This window comes from Fukomys damarensis, unplaced genomic scaffold (assembly GCF_012274545.1).
Source record: "Fukomys damarensis isolate Sample0158 unplaced genomic scaffold, DMR_v1.0_HiC HiC_scaffold_20, whole genome shotgun sequence".
Taxonomy (NCBI): Eukaryota; Metazoa; Chordata; class Mammalia; order Rodentia; family Bathyergidae; genus Fukomys; species Fukomys damarensis.
The window spans coordinates 35,009,675-35,030,248 of NW_022900932.1; the positions used below are offsets into that span (position 1 = coordinate 35,009,675).

The following is a 20,574-nucleotide window of genomic DNA, read 5'->3' on the forward strand; positions in this document are numbered from 1 at the left end:
TCAGCATTCAGCTTTCAGTGATCATTTGATTATTTCTTCACTGTGTGAAATTAAGGACACCAACTTACCCTTCTGTACCTCCTTATCTCATTGCCTTATTAACAGAATGAACATTTATTCACATCTCTTAGGACTGTTTCAAGACTCACATGAAATTATACATTAATGGAAGCTCATATACCAGTACATGTTAAGCCCTCAAACAATAATTTGTTGCCCTTCACATAGCCCCTTTTTGGCCACTCTGTTGGGATTAAATCATTTTGATTAAAGCTATGTAGCAGCGAGTCCAAAATTAGATGCAAAATCCAACAAAGGGCTTTAAAAATATAGATTCATAGGTACATTAGCAAGAAATTCTGATTCAGTAGATCTTAGAAAATACTCAGATGGAGATTTGGAAGGCCGCTCTGAGATCTGCTCTCCCTCCAGCCTGCTTGGGCCCATTTGGTGGGACTGGGTAGCTGCAACCTCCCGTGCCTGCTCTGCCACCAGCTCCAGCAAAGAAGGTACCACGTGGGTGCCTCTAAAACACCCCCCTGCTCTCAGACCTCCTGATTGGACAAGTCCTTGGACCCACTCTGCAGAGGCATGGGTGGTCATAAAGGGTATTTTTTGAGCTCCCAACTTAGAACATCTTTAAAGAAAGGAGGTGGGGGAAACTGTAGTAGAACTGTGCGGAGTTCAACCCTGCAGGTCAGGGAATTCAATCTGGACCTTGTGGCCTGAGGTCAGTCTGAGTCATGGGGATCTGCCATTGGCTAGCTGAGATCAGGGGACTTGGTTCTGCACATGGCTGTGAATGTGGTACATTATGACAGCAGAGATATACCCTGAAAGAGGCCCTTCAAATTCATTTTTTTCCTATCTTTTCCTTATTCCACTCTGCAAATTCTTTCTTTTTTCTGTCCTCTTTCTCCAACTCAGTCTATTGCTCCACCATATTATCCCTCATCTCCCTTTCTGTTCCTGTTCCTGTTCCTGCCCACATTCAGATTTCTTTCCTTTATCATTTTTTTCTTTTTTCTTTATATTCTTTTCTTCTGACATTTTACCTCACTCATGGGTCAATAGTTTCAAGGGAAAGTGAGCCCCTATTACTGGTATGTGGATATATTCTTGTCTTTATTATTGCACTCTGTCCATCCCTGTTGAATTTAATAGCTTCCTAAAGGTGGTATGCTCATTCTATGTCCTCTGGCTTCACTTGAAACCTTTTCCAATTCTTTCACTTATCTACTCCTCTCATCCTAACTCTGTCTAAGCCCCCATCCTAAATGTTTAAGATGCTATATTGAAAAGTGTATTCACTGCAAATATATTTTGGGCTGCTCCTTGATTTTAATTTAATTCACATGATTTAAAGGTGATAGATTAATGACTACCACAAGTGGTCAATTTGCAAGCTGTGCTTGATCCTATTGTGCTGCTGATTGTATCAATTGGGATAAAGGCTTGTAATTGATTTAATGAGTTGTTTTCTCTGATATTATGAAAATGAGAATGTCGATGAGTCACTAGAGACTCAAAAGCTAAAGTGCAACTATATCAGGAAGATTTAAGTAATAACCCAGAAATTAAACCAAGGACAACCCAACAACAAAAATAAAAATGAGAAAACACCTAAGCAAGGCACAAAGATAGACTTCCAGTTTACCAATGGCAAACAGTAGGGCAATGAGGATGAAAAGTCTGATAGTAAATCAACAGGACATCCTAAACCATATCACAGGAAGTAACAAAACAGATCAATCATGCCCTAGAAAAATTCAAATCAGAAATAATTTCCCAGATAACCATAGAGATGGAGAGCAAAATGGAAGTCATGATTCGAGCCTCTATAATAGAAACTGAGAAAAAAATAGATAAGCTCAGGACCATGATAGAAGCCATGAAGGCCGCATAAGAAAAAAATGGAAACAATGAATGCCCAACACAGGAAAGAAGTGGAATCCATAAAACAGATTCAAACAGATATGCAGGAGATTGAAAACTCAGTTGAAAGTGTACACAACATAATAAAAGAAGGCAAAGATAGAATCTCAGCTATAGAAGATAGGAGCAGTTAGTGACCCTGAAAAGAGAGGTCTCTTAAAAACAGTAAGGGATCATGAGAAATCGACCCAACAACTCCTAGATGATGCAAAGAAGAATGACATAAGACTGATAGGAATCCATGAAGTAGCAGGAGAAAATACAAATGACTTAAAAAGCTCTTCACAGAATTAATAAAAAATCAACACCTAGATATATAATAATCAAGATCCCAGAAACCCAACAGAAAAACAAAATACTACAAGCAGTAAGAGAAAAGAAACAAATCAAATGCAAAGGAAAGCCCATCAGAATAACAGCAGACTTTCAACACAAAGCCTCAGGTCAAGGAGAGCCTGGAGTGAGGTATTTCAAGTCCTAAAAGAAAACAACCTCCAACCTAGACTGATGTATCCTGCAAAACTCTCTTTCTAAATGGATGGGGAAATAAGATACGTCCATGACAAATAACACATGACAAACTTCATGAACACCAAACCAGCACTACAAGGAATCCTAAGCAATATCCTAGAAAAAGACAATGAAGGTGACAAAACCATGAGGCCCAACACACCAAATCAAATAGGCAACTAAAAGGAGAGTGGGAAAAGTAAAAAGAGTCAGCAAAAGGACAATAACATGACAATAATAAGTCAGTACATATCAGTTATAATCATCAATGTTAATGGCCTCAATTCACCAATCAAGAGAAATAGACTGGCAGAATAGATTAAGAAGCAAAATCCAACAACATGTTGTATACAAGAAACACACCTAGTGCAAAAAGAAGCCCACAGACTGAAAGGAAAAGGATGGAAAACAATTCTCCATGTGACAGGAGCCCAGAAAATATCAGGGGTAGCAATCTTATTCACAGACAAAGTAAATTTCAAACCAAAACTGATTAAGAGAGACAAAGAAGGCCACTACATCCTTGTAAAGGGAACAATTCAAGAGGAAGAAATGACAATCATAAACATATATGCACCAAATATTAATGCCCCCAACTATCTAAAACAAATATTAAGTAACACCCCTGTTCTCCGTGTTCCTCGGAGCTTGCTGTCTCTGCGGCCTTATTACTTTCTAATTCCCAGGATTCGAATTCACTGCCATGTCTTCTGAAGAAGGGAAGCTCTTCGTCGGCGGGCTCAACTTCAATACCGATGAGCAGGCGCTGGAAGACCACTTCAGCAGCTTCGGACCTATTTCTGAGGTGGTTGTTGTCAAGGACCGGGAAACTCAGCGATCCCGGGGTTTTGGCTTCATCACCTTCACCAATCCAGAGCATGCCTCAGATGCCATGAGAGCCATGAATGGAGAGTCCCTGGATGGTCGCCAGATCCGTGTGGACCATGCAGGCAAATCTGCCCGGGGCACCAGAGGAGGGGGTGCTTTTGGGGCCCATGGACGTGGTCGGAGCTACTCTAGAGGTGGTGGGGACCAGGGCTATGGGAGTGGCAGGTATGACAGTCGACCTGGAGGATATGGATATGGATATGGGCGATCCAGAGACTATAGTGGCAGAAGCCAGGGTGGTTATGACCGCTATTCAGGAGGGAATTACAGAGACAATTACGACAACTGAGGAGCACGTACACATGACATACACAAGGAATAACACTTCTGGTCCAGGATCATCCTTCCAAATCGCTGTATAAAGATTTTTGGAGCTGCGCTGAAACTTCTGTTTTAGTATATTGCCTATTTTTGAATTGAGCTCCCAAGGTACCTTGTTAAAGACCTTTTAGAAAGCTCCATGTGTTCAATTTTTCACCCCATTTAAAGAAATTTCTGGGACATTTGTAGAGTGTGGGGATTTTTTCTTTCTTATAAAGTTTTTAGTTTGGACTCTCAGGATTATGCTTCTGGCAAAAAGAAAAAATTGGCCAGACTGATTTTTTTTTAATCAACATGTATCTAGGGTCATTTTTAAAACTTGTACACAATTTTTATCATGACTAGAAAATTTTTGAATGTACCTGTAAGCAGTCTGCATCAAAAATGATTGCCTAGAGCTGTTTTTTATTCAAGATCCACCATCATGATTATACGAGCTTCTTGAAAAAGTTTGTGAATGTCATTTTTTTTAAATACTGGAAGAAAAAATATTCTTTTGTGTCTCATGTAGTGTTTAGGATGTCCTTCAGAGCTGATTAAAAAGATGAAACCTGAAAAAAAAAATATTAAGTAACATGAAAAACTGAATATTCACTAATGCAATTGTAGTGGGAGATCTAAATACCCCACTATCACAAATTGACAGATCATCTAGGCAGAAAATCAATGACAAAATACTAAAACTCAACCAAGCTTTTGAACACATGGATTTAATATACATCTGTAGAGTATTCCACCCCATAGAATCAGAATATAGATTCTTTTTGGCTGCACATGGGTCATTCTCCAAGACAGACCACATACTAGCTCACAGAACATGTCTGAGTAAATGCAAAAGAATCAAAGTTATCCCCTGTATATTATCAAATCATAGTGCAATCAAGCTGGAGATCAATAGCATAAGAAACTGTAGGAACTTCACAAACACATGGAAATTGAACAACACTCTCCTGAAAAATCAATGGATCACAGAGGAAATTAAAGAAGAAATTAGACAGTTTTTACAAGTAAATGAAAATGCCAATACAACATACAGGAATCTGTGGGACACAATGAGAGTAGTCCTATGTGGAAAATTCATAGCACTGAATGCCCACACTAGGAAAACAGAGCAAGCTCAAATAAACAACCTAATGATGAATCTTAGATTACTAGAAAAGCAAGAGCAATAAAAACCCAAAGCTGAAAAAAGAGAGGAAATCATAAAGATTAGAGCAGAAATCAATGCAATGGAAACTAAGAATATGATACAAAAATAAATGAATCAAAGAGTTGGTTTTTTGAAAGAATAAAAAAAATCAATAAACCCTTAGCTAACCTTATCAAAAAGGGAGGGGGAGAAAAGGCTCAGAATCATGCAATCAGGAATGAAAAAGGTGAAGTCACAACAGATCCAACAAAAATCCAGAGGATTATTAATACCTACTTTCAGAATCTGTACTCCAATAAAATGGAAAACACAGAAGAAATGGACAGATTTCCAGATACTCATGAATTACCAAAGTTAAACAAAGGAGATAAAAACACTTTAAACACCCAATTACAATCAGTGAAATTGAAAATGTAATTAAAAACTTACCAACAAAGAAAAGCCCAGGTCCTGAAGGATTCACTGCTGAATTTTACAAGACATTTAGAAAAGAACTACTGCCTTTACTCTTCAAACTTTTCAATGAAATTGAAAGGGAATCAATACTTCCAAATTCATTCCTGGAAGCAAGTATCACTTTGATTCCCAAATCAGAACTACAGACCAATCTCCTTAATGAATATAGATACAAAAATCCTTAATAAGATGCTAGCAAACAGAATACAGAGGATCATCAAGAAGATCCTACATCCTGACCAAGCTGGATTTATTCCAGGGATGCAAGGATGTTTCAACATATGTAAATCAATAAATGTAATATACTATATTAACAAAGTCAAGGAAAAAAACATATGATCCTCTTGATAGATGCAGAAAAAGCATTTTACAAAATTCAATACCCATTCTTGATAAAAAAAAACCCTGTGAAAATTGGAATAGATGGTCTATATCTCAATTTAATAAAGGCTGTCTATGAAAAACCAACAGCCAACATCATATTAAATGGCCAAAAACTGAAAACTTTCATGTTGAAATCAGGAACAAGACAAGGATGCCCACTATCACCACTCCTCTTCAATATAGTTCTGGAAACATTAGTCATAACAATTAGACAAGAGAAAGAAATTAAAGCAATAAATACAGGAAAGGAAGAAGTTAGACCATTATTTGCTGATGATATGATACTCTATATTGAAGACCCAAAAAACTCCACCAAAAGACTTCTAGACTTAATTGACACTTTTAGCAGGGGAGCTGGATACAAGGTCAACATGCAAAAATCAATATTTTTTCTTGTACACAAATAATAGACTCACTGAGAGAGAAATTAGGGAAGCAATTCCTTTCACAATAGCATCCAAAAAAAAAATGAAGTATCTAGGAATAAATTTAACAAAAGAAGCAAAAGACCTCTACACTGAAAACTACAGCATTCTGAAAAAGAGATTGAAGGGGATATTAGAAAATGGAACAATATCCCCTGCTCCTGGGTAGGAAGAATCAACATAGTGAAAATGGCCATATTACCAAAACTGGTATACAGATCCAATGCAGTGCCAATTGAAATTCCAACACAGAACTAGAAATTTCACAGAACTAGAAAAAAGAATCCAAAAAATCATTTGGAACCATAAGAGAGCTAGAATAGCAAAATCCATCCTAGGCAATAGAGACATGGCAGCAGGTATAATAATTCCCAATTTGAAATTATACTACAAAGCTACTGTGATAAAAACAGCATGGCACTGGCAAAGACACAGACCTGAGGATCAATGGAAAGATTGGAAGACACAGAAACAAATCCAGATGTACTAAGCTACGTCATCTTTGACAAGGAGCTGACCATCCTCAGTGGAGGAAAGATAGCCTCTTTAATAAATGGTGTTGGAAAAACTGAATCTCAACCTGCTAAAGATTAAAACTAGACCCTTATCTTTCACCATGCACTAAATTAAAATCCAAGTGGATTAAAGGTCTAAATATTAAAACAGACACACTAAACTTGCTGGAAGATAAGTTAGGCAGAACTCTGGAAGACACTGGCATAGGAAAAGACTTTATGAACAAATCCTCAGTAGCACGGGAACTAGTAGAAAGAATCAACAACTGGGATCTCATCTTATTAAAAAGCTTCTGCACTGCAAAATAAACCATCAACAGAACTAAGAGACAACCTACAATGTGGGAAAAAATTTTTGCCAGCTGCTCCTCAGACAAAGGACTATTTTCTAGTATATATAAAGAACTCAAAGCAATCAGCGCCCCCCCAAATATAAAGACTCAATTCAAAAATGGTCATCTGAAATGAACAGACATTTCTCAGACAAAGAAGTAAAAACAGCAAGTAAATATATGAAAAAATGTTCCACATCACTGGTCATTCAAGAGATGCAGATGAAAACAACACTGAGATTCCACCTTAACCCACAAAGAATGGCTGCTATCAAGAAATCACACAATAACAAATGTTGGCGGGGTTGTGGGGCGAAAGGAACCCTTCTCCCTTGTTGTTGGGAGTGCAGACTAGTGCAACCACTATGGAAATCAATATGGAGATACCTCATAGAGCTGGTACTAGAGGTTCTGTTTGACCCAGCCATCCCTATGCTGGGTATCTTTCCAAAAGAATTAAAAGAATCATATCACAGAGATATATGTGCACCTATGTTTATAGCAGCACAGTTTGTAATAGCTAAAACTTGGAAACAGCCCATCCGCCCATCAGTTGGAAACTGGATAAAGAAAATGTGGTATTTTTATAAAATGGAATATTACTCAGCCACAAAGAATGAGAAATTAAATTCATTCATAGGAAAATGGATACATATTGAGGATATACTCCTAAGTGAAATAAATAAGTCACACATATGTGAATACCAAATAGTTTCTCTGGTGTGAAAAACTATAATTGTACATACGATCTTAATGATGTAATGGACAATGTGAAATAGGAAGAAAGGGGCTAAAGGTGTAGGGAAAGTGGGAAGGGTAGGGGAAAGATAATAAGGGAAAAGAAAAAATATGAGAAAATGAAGAAATGGAAATGACGTGTTTGTAAAGGGGGAGGGAGGAGGCGTGAAGGAAGGGCGGGGACAAGGGGAAAATATGAGAACCAAGACCTGTCATGTAAAGGTACAGGATCCCAATAATGAATGTAACTGTACTGTACACGTAAAATGTACCAATAAACTCAATGAGGAAAAAAAAAAACCAAATACTCAGGTGTCTGGAGTTTGAAGTTTTCTAGGTGTTTTAAATGATGAGCTGAATTTGGGAACCTCTTCTCAGTGAACGTTATAAAATAATCACCCCTTTTGAAATGTAATCAGAAACATAGATGGGAGCCCTTTCCTTCTTCCAGCCCCTAACCTGACATGTAAAATCCCTTCTTAATGACGCAACACCGCAACAGTGAGCTTAGAGTACTCTGAGTCAGCTCCCAGGCTGAAGCATTTCTCAAACAAGGGCAAGCTGACAGCTCACACACTTTGGAATCCGTTCACAGTCCCAGCAGAACATCCGCTTAGGAAATAGCCCTCTCTTTGTGGTACACGCCATGCTGAGACCTACAGCTGTGCAGAAGTTCAAGCTTACCTCCAAGTCATGCCTCAGAACTGTGATTTCCTCATCAATTTTGTGTTCTAAAAAAACAAGCATGTAAGAAACACCGAATTTAGATATATTTCTCCTGTGAGTCCCTGATATTTTTAGTACTTTAAAATGAATCCATGGTATAATTATACCAGATTTTCTTCTTCTTCTGGACATTGAAACCACTCAGCCCTCATTTGTTAATAAATAGCAAATGGTAACCACAAATGCAGTTGCTCCTACATAAGATATAATTTGAAGGTTTGACTTAAAGGAAAAGCAACTATAAGCAGACTACAAAAACTACATTTACGAAACACAGTACACATTGTGGGTAGGTGACTTGGTAGGTCTTAAATGCAAGGGCTTTTTATCATAATGTAGTCTTTAATGTAATATATTATGCACAAATTATCATTCCAGATGAAGGAAATAGCATAACCTAACAATGAGGTTATTTTATAAATTTTATAGTAATTTATTAATTTTTCTCTCTAATGAGGAAAAATATTGCATTTTAACTTTAACAGTATATTTGCATAGTATTATTAATTTGATATTTTCTTTTTCTTTTTAAAAACATAAAAAGGTCCTACATAGTATATTTTTTCAAATATACTTTTAATGGAATTTCATGAAAAGAAGTTTCCCAACTCAGAAACTCAATAAGCAGCATTTTTCCAAGTTGTCAGGTGAAATTTTAACTTATTTTCAATGTAACTGTTAAGTACCTTATGGTTACAGAAAATTGTAAATGATTAAATACTTATCAGCTTAAACTTTGGAGAAAACAGCCTGTTATCAAATCCTGGTTCTATCACTACGTGACTTTAAGAAAACACCTTAAATGATCTCTGCTTCCTGAAATACGCTCTGTGAGTTGTATTTATCAGTATTTCCTGCCAATTGCATCACTTTGTTGAAAGGAGGTTTCATTTTTAAAAGTCCCACAATATGAAAAGGCAAGTAAAAATATTCATCAAATTCCCACTGTGTATCAAGTACAATGGTACATATCTTCACCCTTTTACATAGAAGAAAACTGATTTTCTTAGAGGAAGAGAGAGGTTGTCAGCAGCAAGGAGAAAGTTATTGAATGAAGTACATGATGAGGGGAAAACCTTGCCAATTTCTTAAGTTTGCTCAAAATGGACCCTAGCCTTAGAAAATTTGAACACCTTGTTTGTCTACTTTAAACCTTTACTGTAATCAGCCACCTAAGTGTCAGGACATCATAGTTGATCAAAAAGGTAAGAGAGACTGTTGATCAAACTGAAATGCGCAGCCAGCATTCCCAGAATAATTTTTATTCTTTTCCTTGTCTCTAGCATTCTGTGTATATTAGCTATGAAATTTAATCTCCCTGACAGCAAGATTATAAACCAAGCTGATAGAGAGTTTTAACTGTGCTGTCAGGAAGAGAATGGTGAGATTTTTCTCACTAATGAAAATGTTTAAACCTAAGGCCATATCCTGCTAAAGTGATTTATGTATTTTAATGACTTATATACCCCTTATATACTAAATTCAGAGCATCATATAACCATTGACAATTATGGTATCAAAAACAGAAGAAAAAATGAGTATATTATATCAAAACTGTGCTTTATTTTTTTCTTTTATCTATATCCTCTTCCATCTTTTGGATTTTTTTTTTTAATGTATATACACTGGGAATCGAACTCAGGGCCTTGTGCTTGCTAGGCAGGTGCTATCTTTCAGATATTTTAAATTATTGGTTTCAGTATGTTCTGTTTTGTTGTAATTTTAATGAACTTGGCACAGCTACTTTTATTTTAATTTATTAGTTTATTTTTCCATTCAGCAGGATTTCTCAATTGCAGTTCTCTCAGTCAGTACTTCTTGAGTATAAAATAATTCATTCAGTAAATGAAAAATGTTTTCCTTTCCTATAGTTCTGGGGAAATTAATGAAGTCTCAGTTATTTTTTTGTCACAGTGGCACAACACCCAACACCCACAACTTAAAGGAGGAAAAGTTTATTTTGAGATATTTTTAGTCATTGTCCACAGGCTCTATGTTAAGATGGCCTGGCAGAAGGGCATAGAGGAGGAAAAGCTGGTCCTGTCCTGATAACTGGGAGGCACAGAATTAAGGGAGGACAGGAGGGGAGCCACGCCCTTCTAGGCCAGCCCACCTTGAGCTGCTTCTGTCAACCAGACCCCTACCTCCTAACAGCAGTCAGCTACGGTGTCCCCACAGTCCGATCACCTTCCAAATGCATGAAGTTTTGGTGGCTCTTTCAGATCTAAACTATCAGTAACTCAGCACAAGCAATAATTTTCCTTATCAGAATGGGACATATCAACATATCTGCTTGATATGAAAGAAAAATTGTGACTCAAGCCCAAGTTCTAGTCCTACCTCAAGAATAAATAATAATAATGCCTTGCCTGATTGTTGTAGAAAAATGAAAAGGAATGAAAAAAGATTAAATAGTTCTAATGATCCTAACTGCCAGATAGACAATCTAAAATTAGATTAGAAATTTGATGTGGATTTTTTTTCAAACATTCATACATGGATAATTCTGAACATTTTTGCATATCATTTAAATGATTGCAGAATATTTTAATAACATATATAAATCATCTACATTTCTATTTTGTTGACATTTAATTCATATACTATTTTTGCTATTATAATACCATTGCAGATGTATTTTTTATTTATCCATCTTTCTGTTCTTTAAACATACCTCTAGAATTAAAATTACTGCATCAAAGACTTTTCACATGTTAAACACATTCCAAATTGACTTTCTGAAAAGAAATTCTAATTAGGGTTCCCACTAGTATTGTTTGACAATGCAGGGAGTTTTGTACCTTTGACAAGATTAGGTATTATCAACAGTAAGTAGATAATTTGTTTAATTCAATGTTTAAGACTTTTAACTAGGAAATCTGTTTAACTTACCATTAAGCTTTATGCAGACAAAGTAAACATGTTTTGCAGTCAGAAATGTTCTTTATTCACCTTTACACTAGCAGAAAAATACATATTTTCTGGTTCCTCCAAAACATCCAAAGCACATGCTGAGCTGCAGCAAACTGGGAATACTTCCAGGTTGCATTGTAATTGATTTAGAAGGTGGACACTTTTAACAAAACCAATGCATTTAGGGCATTCTGTTGTGTGAACTTGACTTCCTTGAATTAATCATTTAGTGAACCTGTCACCAGTAATTTGATCATCAAGCAAATCAAACTTGAAAGAAAAGAAGACAATACACCAGATACCATGCTATCCTCTGAAATTATTAAAATGATTTATCTTTAACATAAACATGCAACCTCAACATGACATATCTAACCAACGAAGATAAGACAACAAGATAAAACAAACATCTATTTTTGACTTCAATTCTTTCCAGAATTCCTGATACATGGGACAGCCCAGACCAGCAATCACTGCCCCCACAATAAAGCATTGGGCTGCCACACACATGTGGATCAGGTGAATGAACATTTTAGCATTTCCCCTGTTCTTCAATTTTTATAATGTATATACAGCATTTCTGCAAAGTTACTATTCCATTGGGGGACAAATGCTATCTCATTAGCTTTCTGGTAAGTTTGGATCTCTGATCTTCAGAAAAAGGAACATCTATGTCAGCAGACAGAGTGATTGCTTGAGGAATCTTACAAAAGATGTAAAAAGCCCTCACAATCCAACTAGTTTCTCTCATTTGCATCTAATTTCAATCTAAGAGTTTCACCAAGATGTGAAGGACTTCGATATATACAAGATTAGGATTAACTTTTGCTCATATGGAGAAAGTTGTTAAATGTGGCAAAATGTAATATGGAATTATGCTGAACCATATTTCATGTCTTCTGCCAACTTTGTTTTTTACTATAGAATCTGTTTAGTAATTTATAATAGCAAGGAGGTGGTTCCCGCTGCTCTCCAAAGATAATTTCATATTTAAGGCCCAGGGTGTATTGTGAAGTACATGCAGCTTTTGGTTCAATTCCCAGCATAAAAAATAATTTCTATTTAATAATATTTATGGCCTATTTCATATTATTTTATTTAATAACAACTTTTGGCAAAAAAAAAAAAAAACACATCTTTCCATAATGTGTGAAACTGTGTATTCATTACTCCAGTCAAAAGCAGAATTGTCCCAAACATAATTTTCTTAATCTCAACTCTTGAGGGTATGGAAGTAATCTTGTTCTTATTTTATAATCCTTTTGACAAAACAAAAACAACTATGGTTTTTACAGATAGTCTCTTGATTGTTTTAAAACAATATATGTCTCAAACATTCTTTTGTTGACTCTATTGCAACCTAATACATAACTGTTGCTGGAAAATGTTTTTCTATTTTTCCTAGACAACAACATTTATTATCAAAGATCGAAAAAAGTTCCTTTGAGATACCCTACATACTTGATAAAGTGGACTATTGCCTGTTTTCTTAGTAAGTAAGCATTTTTTTAAAGTTTTTACAGCTCTGTAATTTTGCCGACAGTGCTCTGTTTCCAATATCCTTTCCTTTCTTTTTTACTTTATAAATGACTTCTCATCCTTCAAAAATGTGATACCTGTCCCTATACAATTCTTCTTGTAGAAATACTGTAGTTCCTATGAATTCTGTACTGGATGTAATCAACCATGTTTATATACAATAGTAGGAACTGTGTAATCAAGCTAGCCAACAGACCAGAGATGAACCCTTGACAAAATCAAGCCAATGAAAACCTTTGGACAGGAATTTGAAGTAGAGTCTTTGAGAGGCTAAACAATTTGCTAAGGAGAGCTAAGCTCAATGGTTATTTATACTGGGGACAGATTTTTTTCATCATGACAAAACATACAGCTAATGTGCAGATTATAATGAACAGAAATTATAAGCAGCTTAATGAAGCCAATCTGTAGAATATTTTCTGTACTCATTTTTAGGAGAAGTTTCATGTTAATTTCTTTTTTGCTCTTTTTTTCTTGTATTTTAAATACTTCTACAGTAAAGAAAATTTACTCTAATTACTTTTATTTTAAAGTAATTATTAAGTGAAATTATAAATTCTCACTGCTCTCTTTTCCTCTTTAGGTGAGGTGAATATTGCAATTTTTACTTAATCTGAAATTTACTGACTGAAGTAAGGATAGAGATATCCTTCTAAATGCTTTCTTTTCCTTAAATAAAAGGACTTTGAGAAAATGGTGGTTCAAATGCTATCACTTTTCTGAGGTGCTACAGACTAATTTAATCATTAATATGTTGTCAGGTACTAGTACACTGTAACAGTATATACGCTTTATTTTCCTATAGTAAGACCTAAAATACTTCCTACAATGGGTTAGACATATGGCAAACATTATTCTCACACTTCTACATTCTCACACTTACAATAATCTATATTCTCTCTGCATTATCAGTGAGGTTATATTCTTTGCCATTATGCAGTTAGAACCTGAGGAAACTATGCCTTCATCCCAAATCAATTTGATTCCAGAGGCTCTGAGGCTCTAACTACTCGATTGAACCAATGCTAAGCATTAATGTTTGTTTATTGTTTACTTTGGTAAATAGTGAATTATTTAACAGTGCAAACCAATGTTTTACACACCTTTTTTTTTTTAAACTTTAATCTTTTTTTGTTGTTTTTCATACTGGGGATTGAACTCAGGTCCTTGTGCTTGTGAGGCAGGCTGCAGAACCACTGAGCTAAATCTGCAGCCTGTACTCACCTTTTTAAATGTACTCACTGGGCGGACTATTGTTAATAAATATACACTGAAATCGAAATTCCTAGCATTACCTAAATTGTAGTCCTAGATTATTGAAGCGATTGACTGTTTCTAAAGAGTCTTCACATGTCAAACATAAAGACCTATACCAGTGCACATATCTGTACAAATATCGGATGTCCATATATTTTCTAGATTTTGATGTAGAGATAATATATGTATTTTATAAATTTATTTTATAAATCAGAGTAGTGTTTTAGGAGACATGGAAATTGTCATTATAAACTAAATGGAAGACATTTTATAAGCCAAATAGTATTTTTCTCTATTTTTTAAGACTATAAAAGAAAGTTGACAACAGGATAAAGTTAGATAATACAAGTCAATTTTAAAATAAAGAAAAGTTTAGTGACTTTATCAATATTTTCTACAAGAGACAGTGGAGCACTAACATGGCTATGAAATTAGAAATATTAAAAGTAATACAATTTATAAATGTATAATTACACTATTAACTTCATGAGTGAATTAGTGAAACTTGCTTTGTTATAGGGAAGTCCATAAATTTTTTGATCTACTAAAATACTAGTAGTCATATTTGAGTTGACTTTTGCTTTTAAACAATATATCTTATCCTCATTGCTATCAACAGTTTTAGTAGTTGAAATAGTCAGCTATCCTAGCAAAACCTGAAAAGGGGAAAGGAATTTAATTTTTGTTTTTGTTGCTTGGTAACTTTTAGAATTCAAGTAAGCTGAACACATCACCTTCAAATGAGTGTTGAGATTAGTGTTTACTGTAAATTTGTTAGGATAAGCCTGTATTTCCCGTCTTCTCCTTTGAGGAAACAAAAGCACTTATCATCACTAGATTAGTGATAAGCAGACACCTCAATATTTTACCTAAGCCAGGCCTTCTAGGTGGCTTGAGAAACCATGCCTTTCAGTTTTAGATTCTGTATCAAAAGTCAGTCACTATACTATAAATATATGAGGACAGAAACAAGTAATTTTGTATCCATAGCACAATATTTGTTAGAATAAAACCTCTGGAAAAAGCTTAATTATTGATGACTGCTTAAATATATTGGGTACAATGATTCCAACATACATACCACAAACAATGTAATTATTAAAAAGACTGAGTCACTTCTCTCTCTACTATGTAGGATGTCCTGCAAGACCCTCAATGTAGAGAGCAAGTGCATGGGGAGCATGTGGTCTATGTGTGAACATAAAATGATAAAGTTCATTGTGATATCTTCCTACATGCACGCATTTTCTTTTTTAATAGTTTAAGCAACCACCACCACAAAACACTTTAAGCAGCCTTTATCTAACAGTTCTACCTTCCTTAAATGATTCTCTTTTAAGTTGTATTTTATCTGACTGCCCTCTTCCAATCTTCTAGCTAATAAAATGTCTATGATTTTGATACAGTTTCTCAACTCCATAAAAGTACCATTTCTTTTTCCTGGCAATATCTTCCTCAGTTCCCAGTAAGATGAGGAGACCTATTCCTCCTGGGTTAATCTCACTCTCTCCCACCCAATCCTGAGGCAGGCAGCAGGCAGGACTAGAACTCTGGCCCTAGACTGGGAGATGCAGTAACAGAGTTTCGGGCCACTGCAGGTTCCAGTGGAAAGGAAGGGATCCAATAGCCAAGGCCCTTTAAGCCTTTGCTCCTTTCCTCTCTTAAACAGAAGCCCCTGCTTTCTTCTTTTCATGAAAGTGTTTCCTGTTTCCTTTCCTCTATTGTGCTTTATTGGAGATGGCAGGCCTTAGAATTGGTCTTTTTGGCACTTCAGAAAGCAAACACATGTAGAAAAAGAAAGTTTCTCTTGTGTGAGGAAGCTGAGACTTCCAGACAAAAGGAATGTACCCACAGACATCCTCTCTGGTTCCCGCTCAGTGAAGAGCCAACAGAAGAAGCTGGTGTCCTGCTGTCTGGGTCCCTAGACACTAAGCCACTTCCGGGAACATAAAAACAACAAGCATTCTAGGACATCTGTGCTATTTAAGGAAACACTTGTACAATTGGTCAGTTACTACTATCCTGTGAATGGCTTAAACCCAACATTTTGTGGTTTTCATGCAGGATTTTAGAATACTGCAGAAAAAGTATAAATTGAAAGGGTGGTTTCCTAATGTAAATATCAAATTTGACAGGTTAGATTTCATGGAGTGGGTTTTCTTTCAAACAATATTTTCCTATCCTTATTTCAATTACTAGATTTCAGTTGAAGTAACAATTAGCTTGCTTAGCAAGAGAAGAGTGGGATATGTGAGATTTCGTGCTTATTTAATAATTATTTTTAAATTAAAGTTATTAGAATAAGTCTTCCTTATATGCAGGGATATTTAAGATATTTCAAATATTTCAAATTAAATTACTCATACACAATTGGCATTCACTTGTTAACTGTATTTCCATGCACACATCATTTTCCTGCCAGCTACCAAGTACTTTGGTCTTGCTTTTCTGGATATTTCCTTCATTGTCCAGTAGGTATTGACCATTCAGGTAATATTAATTTATTGGAAATAAATTATTTTTAATATAGTAATGTAAGATTCAACCTTCTACTACCATGAACATTTCAATTATCAATAGAAAATACAATTTCTTTAAAATTACTCAACATTGTCTTACATTTAGAAAATATATATTCTATCTGACCATCTTTAAACACGTCCTATTTATGTCTCTCTGGAACACACGTGTACACACACACCCACACACCCACACCTCTTCTAAGAACACAGTCCCAAAACTTAGCTGTATTTGTAGTATTTCCTGATATTAAATGTTCAGTTTTGTTTCAAAGACTGTCACAGCAAAGAGTGAAACAGAGTGTAAACATTTAGACAGTGCTAGCTTATTCAGAAACTAAGCTAGTATTTTTATGCTAAAGTTTGGATACCTATCACCTGTTCATCCAAGAGTTTTTTGTATTCTAGACTCTAGAATTAAAATAGGAAAGAGAGGTGCACTTAGGAATTATAAGCTAGTTATTTATTTCAGTTCAACATATAATATTAGTCAAGATAACAATCAATGCATACAAAAATTTACATAAAAAGAGGAACAATAGGCAATGCAGCACCTTTTAGAAAAATAATTAAAGGTTTTGTTACATTTACAGGTAAGTGCCACACTGAGAATTTACAACACAGTAATTTACTGCAATCACAGGGGAGTTCCATAAAGAAACAAAGCTCTCACACTCCACACTTTCAGAAGGTATTATTGGAATGCTTAACTACAGTCACAAAATGTGTACACCCTTTAGGATTGAGCTGACAAGTCATAAAAGGTTTTCATAGCATATATTATATAAGCAGATTCCACTGCATTTGGACAGCTGGTTTAGTGTCGCTGACAGGTGTGAAGCCTAGACGAATTACTGGCTTGATGATGATCTTTCTGTATCCGGCAAGACAGACCTTCTCCACAGTAACAGCGCTGGAATATCTCTAGACCATGGGAACCTTTTCTCCTGTGTTTGGTGCATACTTGACCTTCTTTGAGAACAGGTTTACAGATCTTGGACCAGAAGTGTCTAGCACAACACAATCCTATAGCACAGTCTGATGATCGGAGACAGACAGAACCTTCTTGTCCTGTGAAGGAGGAGACAGTAAGAAACGAAGAGTTATTGCTAAACCTTCATCATGTCATTAAGACAATTCAGAAGCCATTACTGATGTGCTAAAAAGAAGGAATGGATCTTAAGGTGCTTTGATCTACCTTTGGTGTGGTAGATTTTTGAAGACAGTGTGGTTCTTCTGGAGTACCCATCCAAGGTGCCGTGATCATTACCAAAGCTTTCAATGATGGATTCCTCAATTTCCCCTCTATGGAAATGACTGTGATCAGAAGGCATACATATTCCTAATGAAGCAGAGGATAGCAATTAATTCCAGTGTTGTGCTATGTTACTGCTAACAGCCAACCATGACAGAAACAGTCTGTTATTGCCAACCTGAGAGAGTGTGTTGCAGTGACTTTCTTTTAAGAACAGGCCAAACTTCCTTCCTGGTATTTATTAATGCAAAACACCCCAAATGGACAAAAGTATCAATAACAGTATAATCGACACCGTACAGTCATATGCAAAAACCCCAGTCTAGCTTTTCAAAATATTTTCCCAATAACTGCGATGGTGCCAGTGAAATTTCTGCCCATTTTAATATCACAATAGGGTAAGTTAACCAGCCACTTACATTCTTTTTTCTTAAAAATAAAATTCTTGGCCTATGGTTCCATAAGGGCACAGACAAGTTAAACAAGCCCACTTCCAGCTGCCTGGAAGATTACTATCTCACTCATCAGTTACTTCACTGTATAATTTCTGTATTACAGAGACAGTTAATTCAGCCTAGAGTACTGCTCTGTACTAAAGAGGGTAGCCACTCTAAGTTTATTTCTGGAGACCTCTTTGGCTGTCTGAGTACCTCCTTGAGAAGTTAAATTTGTGTGGATCTGTGGTTATGAGGAGGAGCAGTTACTTTAGCAGAGGGTGGAGGGAGAAGGAAAGATGGAGACACCAGAATGCTAGGGTACCAAGATCTCACTTTAAAACGGCCAGCACAGATAAATCGCTCTGTCCTTTGGGTGGTAAGTTTCAAAATCCAGGGATAGCAGACAAAATGCCAGTCTTAGCAAAACCATGACAGTCACCTCAAAAGCAACAACAAAAATGGAATGGGTAGCAAGAAGACAAGGCTCACTTCCAAGGTCTCTGGTTCAGAATGATGGCCTCCCTGTCTTCTTTCTTAGTTGACCACTAGGGTGAGGAACACAGAGGAAAACAAAGAGCTCTCTCTCGACCTCTGAATTTCATTTCCTCTCGGGCTAAACACTCGCAACGGGACTATTTGAATGGAACCTGAAAACTTGAACACCCATTTACTTGCAGGTGGCGCCCCAGTATTCGCAGAACGGCGAGGTTCTCTTTCTCCGGTAGGCACTCAAAGGCAGACGGCTTGACTCGGAAAGGAAGCCACCCAAGACTCACCGTTTTTGCAGTAATTCCCGGGGCAGCACATCGCGTGGCGCATGCAGCGTTTGCGGCGCTTCCTGCAGGCCAGACAGATCTGCACGCCGGCGCCCCCTGCGCGGGCAGGACTGGAGCAATACTCGTCGGTGCTGCACTCCTCGTCCTCCGCGCACGGGTACGGCTGCGGAAGGGAGCGGAGAGGTGAGGAGCCCGGGCCTCCCGGTACCAACACTGACGGGCCGGGTGCTCGGCACAGTCCTTATCTGTCCGCCTCTCCAAATCTAGCCGCCCACTGTTCCCAGACGTAGCATTTCCGGGAGGGCACTCAGTTTCACACACACAGCACCTCCTTTACCCTCCTCTCCGAATGGGAGCCCTTCAAGGTCACAGCGTCCCTAGATCCCCGACCCCTCTCACCTGGTAATTGTCAAGGGCCTGGTACTTGTTCCCGCCCTCGTACAGAACCCCAGGTGCCGCGCTGACTGCGGAGCCCGAGTGCCCGGCAGCGCCCCCCAGCGGCGGGGGGACGTTCTTGATCGCGTTGGAATTGACCAGCACCGAGTTCAAGGTGGCGCTCACTCCGAGCCGAGGGTGGCTGCCCAGAGCCACCGCTACCAGGGCGACGAAGAAGCGAGCAGCTCCCATTGCGCCCAGGGCCGGCATCTCAGAAGGATTCAAGAGGGAGACAGAAAGAGAACGGAGGGTTGTCACTGTGCAAGCCGGGTCCCAGCGAAACGAAACGTGCTGGCGCGGGCCCGGGCGTCCCAGAGTCCCGACTGCAGGGCGCCCGCAGCTCTGCTCCGCCACCGCCACCCGGGCTGCCTTTATACCGCGGGCTCCGAGCGTTCCGGCCCCTGGGGGGAGACAACAAAGCGGGGATGGGATTTCAAAGCGCTGGGAGGGACTGCGAGGGGGTGTGTTTGTGTACTTGAAGGGAGGGGGCTTTGACACCGTGCACCCAGCCCTTCCCTTGCACGGTCGTCGGTCTTCGCTGCCGTCCTGCTCACTTCTGAAGTGAGGAATCTCAGTGCACGTTAGAGCAGGGGACCTAAGAACCTCAGAGGGCGGGAGAAACTGCGAGCTCGGTGCTCGGGCCTGGCAGTAGAGCTTGAATTATTTGCATCTGAAATGCCTTGCTCAGCCAAAAGGTGATAGTCACTGCCAAACCTTTTCTCTCCTGTCCCTTAAGCCAATATCCGTTTGAGCATGCAAACAATATTCAGTTTTAAAAACAACCTCCTCGATAATTCAAAAGTCCTAGGGAACAGCTGTACTAGAAGGCCAGGTGTAAGTTACAGACCAACCCTCTAGAGTCTGGATTTTGTCCTGTTTCTAAATTCCTCCAATGGCTTCTCCCCGCCCTACCCAACTTCTCCTTTCCACTTTGAGAAAAATGTGCAAAGAGAAGAACATTTGCACATCAAACGACGATAAAAAGGAAAAAGGACTAATTCTCTTTTGATGGGAAGTTTAGTGACGGAGGCGAGAGATTGGCATTTGAAAATTAGATCGGGGT

General features: G+C 37.7%; 2 protein-coding genes across 2 annotated transcripts; one reads left to right on the forward strand and one right to left on the reverse strand.

Annotated features, from left to right (window-relative positions):
• Positions 1-3,074: 3,074 nt before the first annotated feature.
• LOC104849756 (RNA-binding protein 3-like) lies at positions 3,075-4,103 on the forward strand. The gene has a single exon (XM_033766626.1). It carries the CDS (start codon positions 3,149-3,151, stop codon positions 3,620-3,622), a length of 474 nt encoding a protein of 157 aa, XP_033622517.1. The 5' UTR covers positions 3,075-3,148; the 3' UTR covers positions 3,623-4,103.
• Positions 4,104-17,111: 13,008 nt separating this feature from the next.
• On the reverse strand, positions 17,112-19,906 carry Dkk1 (dickkopf WNT signaling pathway inhibitor 1). The gene is made up of 4 exons (XM_010606292.3): positions 19,476-19,906; positions 19,077-19,239; positions 17,807-17,950; positions 17,112-17,679 (listed from the first exon to the last, which is right to left on the reverse strand). Exons 1-4 carry the CDS (start codon positions 19,719-19,721, stop codon positions 17,426-17,428), a joined length of 807 nt encoding a protein of 268 aa, XP_010604594.1. The 5' UTR covers positions 19,722-19,906; the 3' UTR covers positions 17,112-17,425.
• Between the last annotated feature and the right edge of the window lie 668 nt (positions 19,907-20,574).